The sequence below is a fragment of the Nerophis lumbriciformis genome, linkage group LG01 (genome assembly GCF_033978685.3).
Source record: "Nerophis lumbriciformis linkage group LG01, RoL_Nlum_v2.1, whole genome shotgun sequence".
Taxonomy (NCBI): Eukaryota; Metazoa; Chordata; class Actinopteri; order Syngnathiformes; family Syngnathidae; genus Nerophis; species Nerophis lumbriciformis.
Genome location: NC_084548.2, coordinates 60,325,186 through 60,338,771, shown reverse-complemented (window position 1 = coordinate 60,338,771; position 13,586 = coordinate 60,325,186). Strand labels below are relative to the sequence as shown.

At 40.5% G+C, this 13,586-nt stretch overlaps 1 protein-coding gene across 1 annotated transcript; it reads right to left on the bottom strand.

Annotated features, from left to right (window-relative positions):
* Positions 1–443: 443 nt before the first annotated feature.
* Positions 444–10,125, bottom strand: LOC133612370 (uncharacterized). Its single transcript, XM_072914133.1, has 3 exons — positions 9,690–10,125; positions 8,244–8,489; positions 444–3,287 (listed from the first exon to the last, which is right to left on the bottom strand). Exons 1-3 carry the CDS (start codon positions 9,808–9,810, stop codon positions 1,159–1,161), a joined length of 2,496 nt encoding a protein of 831 aa, XP_072770234.1. The 5' UTR covers positions 9,811–10,125; the 3' UTR covers positions 444–1,158.
* Between the last annotated feature and the right edge of the window lie 3,461 nt (positions 10,126–13,586).

The window sequence follows — 13,586 nt, the reverse complement described above, 5'->3', positions numbered from 1 at the left end:
TGTACGCTCAAAATAAATTGCATGATTTAACTGTCTTCATGAATAATGCCATCATTTTTTGTGATTAATCACACAAATTAACTCATTAATTTTGACAGCCCTTTATTAATATTGTTTTTTAAATGTGCCGTGGGCAGTTAAAAATGTATTTACATTGTTCATCATTAGGGAGATGGTTTGTCATACTGAGAGCCCTGCTGGCACCAGCAACAAATTACATTTTCCAATCCCGCTTCGGTCTCAGGTCAATGAGTTCATCATTCAGTCCCTCTGGGATTTTGCACTGTCTCGATTTCGCCAATTCACTGAAATTCAAACAAATTGTGCGTGACCTTGCTACTTCTCCCACATTTTGGCCAATCAAATTTGTCTCAGAGCGACGCTCAAGCAGCTGTCCTATCCAAATGTGTTTCTTGTGTAGACAAAGCAGGAACAACAACATGTAACAATATACCAACTTTTTATTGATGAAACGGCACAAATGTCCTCCAACATAACTTAAACCTACTTCCTGTTCTTGTCTACAGCACTAACCTTTCTGGGTAATGTAGTATAAAAACATTTACTTCCTAGTTTACATGTATTTATTTAACATTTATTTATCCAGGGTAAAACAGTTAAGAACATATTTACATTTACAATGCTGATCTAGGAAAGAGGCAGCATTTACATGTTAGAGATGTTGAAGTGTGATTATAATCTCTCATGGTCTGTCAGTTACCAAACAAAAATGAACGCTATAGATCGCTAACAGTTAAAAAATGCTCTTAGCATGCAAGGGTAAATATGATGGAACATTAAAGTTAGAAGCAATTTGTCAAGCTTGTAACACACAGAACAATGACAAAACATCCTGCGTCTTCATTTGCTGCTGCTGTTCTCACCCGCACTCTTGTGTGTCTTACACTGCTACTTTGGGGAATATTTCATCACACACACACTGCAACTAAATGGTTTCTCTTGAGTGTGTGTCTTTTCAAAGTTAGACGGTCTATGAAACCTTTAAAGCCGACTGAGCTGATAAAAGGATTTTCACCAGTGTGCTTTCTGCTCTGCATGATCAATAATGCCTCCTAGGTGAATGGTTCGTCTCCAGTGTACTTTAAGAGTCTTACTTTGTATAAAACCTTTACTACAGACTGGACAGGAAAATGTTTTTTATACAGTGTGCACTCTTGTGTGATTTTTCAGATTTGTTTGTTGTGCAAAACTTTTAAAACAGATTGAACAGGAAAAGGGTTTTTCACCAGTGTGCATTCTTGTGTGTATTTTCAGATAACTTTTCCCTGTAAAACCTTTACCACAGACTGAACAGGAAAATAGTTTTTCTCCAGTGTGACTTCTTGTGTGTATTTTCAGATGACTATTTTGTGCAAAACCTTTACCACAGACTGAACAGGAAAAGGGTTTTTCACCAGTGTGCATTCTCGTGTGTATTTTCAGTTCACTTTTTCCCGCAAAACCTTTGCCACAGACTGAACAGGAAAAGGGGTTTTCTCCAGTGTGCATTTGTATATGTCTTTTCAGATAACTATTGTTTGCAAAACCTTTACCACAGACTGAACAGGAAAAAGGTTTTTCACCAGTGTGGATTCTTGTATGTAATTTCAGACCACTATTTAGTAGAAATCCTTTACCACAGACTGAACAAGAAAAGGGTTTTTCCCCAGTGTGCATTCTTGTATGTATTTTCAGACTATTAGCTTGTGCAAAACCTTTACCACAGACTGAACAGATAAAAGGTTTTTCTCCAGTGTGGATTCTTGTGTGTCTTTTCAGTTCACCCTTTTCAGCAAAATTCCTACCACATTCTGTGCAGGAAAAAGGTTTTTCTCCAGTGTGGATTCTTGTGTGTTTTTTCAGAACACCTTTTCCTGCAAAACCTTTACCACAGACTGAACAGGAAAATGATTTTTCTCCAGTGTGCAATCTTTTGTGCATTTTCAGGGTATTATTTCGTGCAAAACTTTTACCACAGACTGAACAGAAAAAGGGTTTTTCTCCAGTGTGGATTATTGTATGTATCTTCAGATAACTATCTTTTAAAAAACCTTTCCCACAGACTGAACAGGAAAAGGTTTTTTCTCCAGTGTGGATTATTGTATGTCTTTTCAGATGACTATTTTGTGCAAAACTTTTACCACAGACTGAACAGGAAATATTTTTTTCTCCAGTGTGCATTATTGTGTGTCTTTTCAGATCGCTTTTACCCACAAAACATTTACCACATTCTGGGCATGAAAAGGGTTTTTCTCCAGTGTGTCTTCTCATATGTACTTTCAGATTACCACGGTAATTAAAAGTTTTGTCACAGTGAGAACATTTAAAGCGTGTGTTGTCAGTGTGACATGTCTTATCATCTTTAGAGTCTTCATCATCAGTGTCAGGAGAGTGAGACGTTGTGTCGTCACTATCTGATAGTGGAGCTAAGATCTTGTCTGCTTGTGATCCTCCACAGTGGTCTCCATCAGCTTCTGTTGTCATGTGTTGAGTTGAGCTGCTGCTAGGAGGCTCCGCCTCTCTCTTCTCCTCACTTTCACTTATGTGGCTCCTCCTCTTCCTCTTTAATATGCTGGTGCTGTGGCTCATTCTCTTCTTTATTAATGTGTGGGGGCTGTGGCACCTCTTCCTGTTTAACGCAGAGGGCTGTGGCGCCCCATCTTTCTCAATGTCAGGGGATTGTGACTCATCCTTAATTTGGGTGGGCTGTGGCTCTTCTGTTTTATAGTGAGGGGAATGTTGCTCTTCCTCTACAAATTGAGGAGGCTGTGGCTCCTCATCATCCTCTTTAATTTGGGGGCACTTCAGCACGTCAACTTCCTCAATGTCAGGGGACTGTGACTCTTCCTCTTTAATTTGGGTGGACTGTGGCTCCTCTTCTTCTGTTTTAAAGTGAGGGAGCTGTTGCTCTTCCTCTACAAATGGAGGAAGCTGTGGCTCCTCACCTTCCTCTTTAATTTGGGGGGACTCTGGCGCTTCAACTTTCTCAATGTCAGGGGACTGTGACTCTTCCTCTTTAATTTGGGTTGACTGTGGCTCTTCTTCTTCTGTTTTAAAGTGAGAATGCTGTTGCTTCTCTTCCTCTATATATTCGGGGGGCTGTTCCTCTTCCCTTTTAATTCGGGGGGACTGTGGTGCCTTGTTTCCTTTAAACAGAGGGGACTGTGGGTCCTTCTCCTCTTTAATATGTGGGGGGTATGGCTCCTCGTCTTCAATGTGGGGTGGTTGTGGCGCCTCCGTGAAGGTCCACTCTTGCTGCTCAGGGAGAGAATGTTCTCCACAGATGTCTGGACACAAATAGACAAAATCATGCTTTAAAAAAGTCCAACTTTGCTCAGTTAAATCAACATTTTTTCTAATAATGTCTCTGATAATCTCATCAGTTTCCAGATTGACATTCAATATGTCATAACCACACTGTACACCAGGGAGTCACAGAAGCATTACACATCATGCAAAGACACAAAATTAACTCAGCAGTAAAGCCTTACATACAAGCAAGACAGCTGCTCCTACACCCAAAAGACAAAATGGTACAGGACAAAAAATTAATTATGAAATCCCGTGCAAATCCTATAAGAAATCAAATGTAGGAGAAACAGAAAGGACAGTCAAAACAAACAACATAACTTTTCATAAGAAACAAAAAGCAAAAAAGGAAAACTTACAGTAAGAGGGACATACAAAACCCATAACCAGTGAAGTTGGCACATTGTGTAATTTGTAAATAAAAACAGAATACAATTATTTGCAAATCCTTTTCAACTTATATTCAATTGAATACACTGCAAAGACAATATATTTAATGTTCTAACTGAGAAACTACATTTTGTTTTGCAAATAATCATTAACTTAGTATTTAATGGCAGCAACACATTGCAAAAAAGTTGGCACAAGGGCATTTTACCACTGCGTTACATGGCCTTTCCTTTTAACAATACTCAGTAAATGTTTGAGAACTGAGGAGACCAATTTTTTAAGCTTTCCAGGTGGAATTCTTTCCCATTCTTGCTTGATGTACAGCATAAGTTGTTCACCAGTCTAGGGTCTCCGTGCTTCATAATGCGCCACACATTTTCAATGGGAGACAAGTCTGGACTACAGGCAGGCCAGTCGAGTACCCGCACTCTTTTACTATGAAGTCACACTGTTGGAACTCGTGGCTTGGCATTGTCTTGCTGAAATAAGCAGGGGCGTCCATGATAACGTTGCTTGGATGGCAACATATATTGCTCCAAAACCTGTATGTACCTTTCAGCATTAATGGTGCCTTCACAGATGTGTAAGTTCCCCATGCCTTGGGCACTAATACACCCCCACACCATCACAGATGCTGGCTTTTGAACTTTGCGCCTAGAAAAATCTGGATGGCTCTTTTCCTCTTTGTTCCAGAGGACACAACGTCCAGTTTCCAAAAACAAATTGAAATGTGGACTCGTCAGACCACAGAACACTTTTCCACTTTGCATTAGTCCATCTTAGATGAACTCGGGCCCAGCGAAGCCGGCGGCGTTTCTGGGTGTTGTTGATAAATGGCTTTGGGCTTTGCATCGTAGAGTTTTAACTTGCACTTAAGATGTAGCGACAAACTGTAGTTACTGACAGTGGTCTTCTGAAGTGTTCCTGAGCCCATGTGGTGATATCCTTTACACACTGATGTCGTTTTTTGATGCAGTACCGCCTGAGGGATCGAAGATCACGGGCTTAGCTGCTTACGTGCAGTGATTTCTCCAGATTCTCTGAACCCTTTGATGATATTACGGACCTTAGATTGTGAAATCCCTAAATTCCTTGCAATAGCTGGTTGAGAAAGGTTTTTCTTAAACTGTTCAACAATTTGCTCACGCATTTGTTGACAAAGTGGTGACCCTCGCCCCATCCTTGTTTGTGAATGACTGAGCATTTCATGGAATCTACTTTTATACCCAATCATGGCACCCACCTGTTCCCAATTAGCCTGTTCACCTGTGTGATGTTCCAAATAAGTGTTTGATGAGCATTCCTCAACTTTATCAGTATTTATTGCCACCTTTCCCAACTTCTTTGTCACGTGCTGCTGGCATCAAATTCTAAAGTGAATGATTATTTGCAAAAAAAAACAACGTATCAGTTTGAACATCAAATATGTTGTCTTTGTAGCATATTTAACTGAATATGGGTTGAAAATGATTTGCAAATAATTGTATTCCGTTTATATTTACATCTAACACAATTTCTCTCATATGGAAACGGGGTTTATATATATATATATATATATACACATACATACATACATACATACATACATACATACATACATATATATATATATATATATATATATATATATATATATATACACACACACACACACACATATACTCGATATATCGCGGGTCTGTCTCTGTGCAATATAGAAAATGACTATATCGTGATATTCGAGTACACGTTCTCACACAGTTGCTTTTAGCTGCGGGCATTACACTACAGGCGTTTCTCACTCTTTCTTGTCTCTCCTTCTCAAAGAGAAATAAAACAAGCGCACCTTCTTACATACGTCACATACTCTTGCGCGTGCAACGTCACACGCTCCCGCGGAGCAGAGAGGTAGCGACATGGGTAAAGTTAGCTGTGATGCTAGCGGTACGGTGCGAGTGGTAATAAGAGAGATAGAAGGTGCGGATCTGGTAACAAATGAAGGAAGAATAATTAATTCCCAAGCAAAAGAGCACGGGGTCCATCGTCTGGCGGTGGTTTGGCTTCAAGCGGAAATATGTTGAACAGACAACCGTAATATGTCAACTATGCGGAAAAAGCGTTCTACAAAAAGTAGCATTACTGCTAATTTGTAGCATCATTTGAAAAGTCACCCGCGAGAGAATAAGGAGTGCTTGAAACTCTGCATGTCAACATCTCCGACCGGTGCCACACCAATCATTTCCAGATCAACACCGTATGAAAAAAATAGTCAACAACAGAATGAGATGACGTCCGCAGTAACCTAGTAACATACACTATTTGATTTCCTATTATGCAGCTCATTTTTAATTGAGTTTTTGAAATATGTTATGTGACATCATGCACAAAAGTGCACTTTATTTGTTTTAAACTATTGTAGTGGCATTCTGTACAAAAAGTGCACTTTAAAGGCCTACTGAAACCCACTACTACCGACCACGCAGTCTGATAGTTTATATATCAATGATGAAATCTTGACTTTGCAACACATGCCAATACGGCCGGGTTAGCTTACTAAAGTGCAATTTTAAATCCCGCGCGACATATCCTGCTGAAAACGTCTCGGTATGATGACATCAGCGCGTGACGTCACGGATTGTAGAGGACATTTTGAGACAGCATGGTGGCCAGCTATTAAGTCATCTGTTTTCATCGCAAAATTCCACAGTATTCTGGACATCTGTGTTGGTGAATCTTTTGCAATTTGTTCAATGAACAATGGAGACAGCAAAGAAGAAAGCTGTAGGTGGGAAGCGGTGTATTGCGGCCGACTTCAGCAACACAAACACGGCCGGTGTTTCATTGTTTACATTCCCGAAAGATGACAGTTAAGCTTTATCATTGGCCTGTGGAGAACTGGGACAACAGAGACTCTTACCAGGAGGACTTTGAGTTGGATACGCAGACACGGTACCGTGAGTACGCATGCAGCTGCGGCTTCCAAACACTTGATCGCTTGCCCGTACGTGCGTGCCGCTATGTGCATGTCACGTACGTAACTTTGGGGACTTTGGGGAAATATATGTGCTGTATGAACTTTGGGGAGGTGAACGGTACTTTGGGCTGTGGGATTGAGTGTGATGTGCAGGTGTTTGAGTTGTATTGGCGGGTTATATGGACGGGAGGGGGGAGGTGTTTGTTATGCGGGATTCATTTGTGGCATATTAAATATAAGCCTGGTTGTGTTGTGGCTAATAAGAGTATATATATGTCTTGTGTTTATTTACTGTTTGAGTCATTCCCAGCTGAATATCAGGTCCCACTTGCCTCTCACAGCATCTTCCCTATCTGAATCGCTCCGACTGCCCTCTAGTCCTTCACTCTCACTTTCCTCATCCACGAATCTTTCATCCTCGCTCAAATTAATGGGGAAATCGTCGCTTTCTCGGTCCGAATGGCTCTCGCTGCTGGTGGCCATGATTGTAAACAATGTGCGGATGTGAGGAGCTCCACAACCTGTGACGTCACGCTACTCGTCTGCTACTTCCGGTACAGGCAAGGCTTTTTTATCAGCGACCAAAAGTTGCGAACTTTATCGTCGATGTTCTCTACTAAATCTTTTCAGCAAAAATATGGCAATATCGCGAAATGATCAAGTATGACACATAGGACCTGCTATCCCCGTTTAAATAAGAAAATCGCATTTCAGTAGGCCTTTAATTTAGTGTTGTTTTGATATGTCATCTTAGTGACATTATGCACAAAAGTGCACTCATAGCTTGTTTTAAAATGTCTCTGACAATCTTGCACTTTGTTTTGAAATGACATGAATGTTTGTGCCACTGCTTAATAAATACAGTTTTGGTAAATTGACTTAGTTGTGATTTCCCTCTCTGCATGAAAGTTTAAAATGAGCATATATTAATGCAGTATAAACAAGAATGTTTTAATGTAGACACATGGAATCATCATACTGGTGTGATTATATGCATCAACTGTTAATTCAAAGCTAAGGCAAAATATTGAGATATATATCGTGTATCATGACATGGCCTAAAAATATCGAGATATTAATAAAAGGCCATATCCACTATTGTTTGACTTTTTCTTACTTCCAGATGTTCCCAAACTACACTTAAATCGACATTAAAAATTATTAGATATAAATAAGTTAACGGTGTCGATCTTGAGGAGCTGGAAGGTATTGGTATCAGCTTGCAAAACAATTATTGTGTAACCGCGGTGTCCGTGCACGTCAACAAAGAATGGTTAAAACAGAGAAGGGACGCTGCAGAGTGTTTTTTCGTCCACCTGTCATCAGGTGTCTGAGTTTGATCGTTAATTATATCACTAATTGTTTAATTCTGCCTCAATTTTTGCTAAACATTTAGCTTTTTTTTTTAGCTCTGTATTAGAAGTTCTGACATGTGGTGCTCTGTTATAGCAGCATTGTTCATTGATCTTTTATGTTACCTGAATGTGGAGATAAAAAGCTAATATATCTCCACCTTTAGCCATAACTGTGGTCCCTGGATGAACATCTGTTAAAAACATTGTATTAGATGATATGTGGATGTTGTGCTTACTTGGACTGTGATGAAGGTGTGAGGACTCAGGTGGTTTGTCTTCATGGTCTGCAGTCTTCACAGAGACAACAGTCAGTGGAAACCTGGTGAGATCAGCCTCCTCCCGCCCTAGAAGACACTCTCCCTCCTGAGTGATCCACACTTCCTCCTCTTCCTCTTTAATATGTGGAGACTGTGGTTCTTCCTCTTCCTCTTTAATGTGTGGGGGCTGTGGCTCTTCCTCTTTAATGTAGGGGAGCTGCTGGTCTGTTGGGTCAATAAGTAAATACGATTATAAAAGTAGTTCTTTACTGACACTGTAAACACAATGGGATGATTGGTGTTTTCATATGTGTTGTGTTAAATGTGTGTAACTAAACATCCAATAAAAACACGGGAAAGAGTTGATTTTGTCCTAGCCACAAGCTATTTTAAGGACGGGTCAGCATTGATCAAAACATTCCTAAAAAAACCAAAGGTGTAAAGTGAGTAACCATTTTTTTCTGTATACATGTCAACCTACTACATGCCTTATCTCTAACTTTAACTTTGTAATGGTATAGTCCTAACCCAGACGTCCCCAAACTACGGATACAGATACGGCCCGCAAGTGTCCAAAATCCGGCCTGTGGGTAGTCCCGAATAAAAAAAACAGTTTTATTTTTTTTAATTATCTTTTTAATCTGTCCTTTCTAGCCCATCCATCAATCAATTTTCTACTCTCGGGGTCTCCTAGCCGCTGAGGAAAATTATCCCTCCACTTTCTACCGCTTGTCTCTTTCAGGGTCGCGGGGGGTGCTGGAGTCTATCTCAGAAACATATTGTCAAAAAATTTATTTTCCCATCGATAACGCAAACCGGCAAGTGCGTGCTCTTTTAGTCAATCAGTGCACGAGGTCCTAGCCACATTTTTTTTTTAACCCAATGTGCCCCCCTCCTTAAAAACATTCATAAAATGTTTAAGTGATTTTGATGGCTGGGCAAAAAGTGTACTATGTGGTGTTTTTATGAAGTATCTCCATCAACAGTTCCTCTTTAGAGCACAGCTCCCACATTCACTTGGAGACCATCTACGACACGCTGGAGGAAAGTCAGTCACCTTTTTGTTCTTTTAATAAATCAAGTGTTGACTACATATTGAAAGATGATTGACAATAAATGTTTACTTTCACTTCTTGATGCATGTAGGTCAGATATTAGTGAAATTAGCCATATAACTAAGAATTTACTAATTATAATGTAAAATATATTTGGTGTCTGTGTGAGTTTTGCGTAAACATGTTGATACACATTGTTACAAACTGAGAGGAACATAATGTTGTGTGTCTGAAACTGTCTTGATTTTATGACCAATATACAAACAAAGCAGTGCACCATCCTCACAATAAAATTCGTCTTCCTAAGAACAATCTATTTAATAAATAAATATAAAGTTAGTAAACATGTGAGAGTAAGAAGTAAACAAACCTGTTCTGTGTAACACAACTTTAAGTTTCTTGATAACAGCGGCTAGTGGATGTTGTCTCTTGTTCTCCTCTTTTGTTGGAGAAAGGTCCACCTCGTACTCTGCTATTGTTCTTTCACACATTTTCACACAATCACAACACTTTACACTTAGCGATGTGTTGATCACTTCCGCGTCTCTTTGTTAGCAGCTACAGAGCTAAGCTAACTAGCAAGCTAAGCGCGCACGGAAAGCGTCATTGATTGATTTAGTGCGCTTAGACTAAAGCATTCGACAAAAACAAACATTAACAATGTTTACTTAAAGAAACAGCATACATGTGCACATGTACGTGCTGATGAAGAAAACAGAACAATATTAACCACAATAACGTATTCTGCGCCAGACGCCATCTTCATTTTTCTTTTTCCTATGTTGTTCACGCGCATTGTCGTCAGATCTCGCGAGAGAAACAAGCAGCCATGGCTTCAAACATAGACATCTTATAAGTACACGTAGCATCGACCGCTACTGCCTACTGGCGCTGACGAGACGCACGGCCGCCATCTTGGAGTGGTGATCCGCTCCACTCAGTGCAATTCATTTGGCAGGAGCAATGACCTGTCAACGCATTTAATTAATCGTACCTCACTGAATACCACTGATTTTCACGCGGTTTTTTGTCATACGTGTCGCTATGATAAAGGACACATGTTGTATTATTCAGTTTGCTTAACAGTAATATAATATTCTTATATGCTATAAATGACCAGACGTCCGAGATCAAAACTGTCAATATAATCCCAGAAAAGGGGGAAAAAACGTCCAGCTATTTTTAAGTTTAAGAAACAATATGATTAGGTATTAGATTAGATATTAGATATTACATTAGATATCTATACATCTTAGGGACCCGTAGACTGTATATCTGTTGCTGCAGCAGCAGAGAGTTTATTCTGTCTTGACACTTTGTATTGATATCTTGTTTTACATTCATATTAAATTATTCATCATTTATTTAATTAATGGTATTCAAGTATGATATTTTTAAATTTAATTAATTTCATTGACAAGCAATTCTATTATGGTCATACCCTTGTTTGCTAGCGGCTACGATTTCAGTACTATTGAAGATCTTTGCTCCTTCTCAACTCTGTGGTAATATTCTTTTCACATAATACAACCAATAGTACGTTAATGTTAAATTTTACTTGTGAAAAGTAATCCCCCGATTTCTAATTCCAACAGTCTGCTCATTTGAGCAGGAAAACGCTGAACACCAGCCCGGCATCTTTGTTTTCTACCTGTCAACTGTCAGTTTAGGCTGCTTGCCGGGTCCTCATCACCACTCCAAGATGGCAGCCGAATTTCTCCCGTCACAGCAGTCAATGCTGCGTCTACTTATAAGATGTCTATGGCTTCAAAGGTTCTCTCTGCCACATAGTGTCCTTCAAAAGGCTCCAAATGGAAGTAGTTCAGTGAGTTTCAGTTTCATCTGCAATGCATTTCATGCCAGAGGGGAGGCAATGCCAAAAGCTCCTTTGCCAAATTCAGTTCGTACTTGAGGAACAGTTAAAACATACAAATTGTTAGAGCGTAATGCATAAGAGCTGTTTTTTCTTTGTAACAAAGTACACAAGTATGGAGGCATTAAACCTAAAAGAGCCTTATAAATGATAGTCAGCCAATGTGTTTATCAGTGACGTGCGGTGAGGTTCATGGCTGGTGAGGCATTGACTTCATCACAGTCAGATTTACAAACATATGAACCCTAAAGAGTATCTTATCACCATTTGATTGGCAGCAGTTAACGGGTTATGTTTAAAAGCTCATACCAGCATTCTTCCCTGCTTGGCACTCAGCATCAAGGGTTGGAATTGGGGGTTAAATCACCAAAAATGATTCCCGGGCGCGGCGCCGCTGCTGCCCACTGCTCCCCTCACCTCCCAGGGGGTGATCAAGGGATGGGTCAAATGCAGAGGACAAATTTCACCACACCTAGTGTGTGTGTGTGACAATCATTGGTACTTTAACTTAACTTTAACTTTACACATACAAACTGTAGCACACAAAAAAGCACATTTAATAAAAAAAACGTTATTATGGTCTTACCTTTACTTATAAGTGCGGGAACAGTGGTGTTCGTGTTGGAGGAGTTGTGAATGAATGAAATATGAAATCCGTGCTGCAGTCTGCAGGTGTACCTAATGTTGTGTCCCTGCAGTCATTCACGGCTCCTCCGGCGCGAGTATTGTTGTTTTTGCACTTTTTGGCTTCCTGTTAAGTGATTTTTTTGGGTGGATTCGGTCTTGCACGGGGAGGGTTTGGGTGTGGGCTTTGGTTGGTGTGGCGCTCCCGTCGGGGGGTGCACTCTGCGGCGGAGGTGCATTAACCGGCACCAGGAGGCGGGATTACGCAAGCCTCACACAGTGCGTCTTCGCAGCCGTTTTATGAATGCTCAGCACAAGAAATACGTTACACACATACAGTTGTTGACAAAATACACTGTATATTATATACCTCAGCTAACTAAACTATGGAAATGTATAATATAGTTCATATAACAATACAGTCTCACTGCACAGCAGGCCAGCAGTTAGTCGAGTCCGCAATCCATGTTGAGGCACAACTGAGTGACGTGCCTCAACTGGCTGCTGATCTCCGCACCGTCTTTTCTCAGTATTTGAACAGCAAATGTGAAAATTCAGCAATTTTGAATAAAAATAATCTAAAACTGGTGAAGTTAAATGGAAAATAACTTTATAGTATAATCACTGGATACATAACACTTTAATTAATTTTTTTTCTTTTTACATTTTTTTCTTTCCATGATGGCAGGTGAGGCCCCGCCTCACCTGCCTCCAGTGACCGCACGTCACTGGTGTGTATCTGCGTGCACTCAATGAAGATAAGTCTGACTTCATATACAGTTGACAGTGGTGGGTGAGACTACGACAGCCAGTAACAAATCTTAGTGCTGAGTGAAAGTTCAAAGTTCAAATTTGAATGACAATTAAAGGAAGTCTAAGTCTAAGTTTAAACAGTGTCCAAGGACTGGAGGCATTTAGATGAAGCACTAAAATAAAGCATGTCTCCATAATCAATTACGGGCAAGATAGTCACTGTCACCAATTTCTTTCTGACTTTAAGAGAGAAGCAGTTTGTATTTTCTATAAAAGAAACCAAGCTTTACCCTAAGCGTAGAGACCAAGTTGTTAACAACTTGTTGTTGACAACAACAGTGGAGAGGCTCTTTTATCTACACCAGGGAACAGTTGTTAGCGACACCAGTTATTAGCATCCAGCTAACGGACCCGGCGCTAACTAACCAGATCCCGGAGGAGCTAAAAAGGACTTATGGAGGTTCTCGTGGCTGTCGAGGGAAAGGGAGACGCTCGAGACAGAAGAGGGCTGAAGCGAGGAGGGAGAGAAGGAGATATAAACCATATCTTCCTTCCGTCGTCATGGGTAACGTGCGATCTCTTGCAAATACAATGGATGAGTTGTCGGTGCTGGCCGGTAGTCAGAAAGAATATCGTCAATGTAGCCTAATGTGATTTACTGAGACGTGGCTGCATGACGATGTTCCGGATAGTAACGTCTCTATAAACGGGTTTCAAACGGTGCGCGCTGACCGGGACCGAGCCAACGGCAAGCGGAAAGGAAGGGGTAATGCTTTGTTTATTAATAAGAAATATTGTCATCCAAGTCATATCACAATAAAAGAGCGCCACTGTGACCCGAATATAGAGATGATAGCTGTAGGACTCAGACCATATTATTTACCCAGGGAGATTCCGCATGTTATCGTGATGGCAGTATACAACCCCCCCTCTGCTAACGCTGCAGCTGCCAGTGACGTCATCCACAGCTCGATAGCCAGACTACAAACCAAGCACCCGAAAGCTGTCATCCTCATC

Excerpts from the sequence above, each read along its gene's own strand:
- LOC133612370 (XM_072914133.1), bottom strand. The coding sequence starts at position 9,810 with ATGTGTGAAAGAACAATAGCAGAGTACGAGGTGGACCTTTCTCCAACA. Across the intron at positions 8,490-9,689 it reads AGTTGTGTTACACAGAACAG|ACCAGCAGCTCCCCTACATT; the intron begins GTTTGTTTACTT and ends TTGACCCAACAG. Across the intron at positions 3,288-8,243 it reads ACACCTTCATCACAGTCCAA|ACATCTGTGGAGAACATTCT; the intron begins GTAAGCACAACA and ends ATTTGTGTCCAG.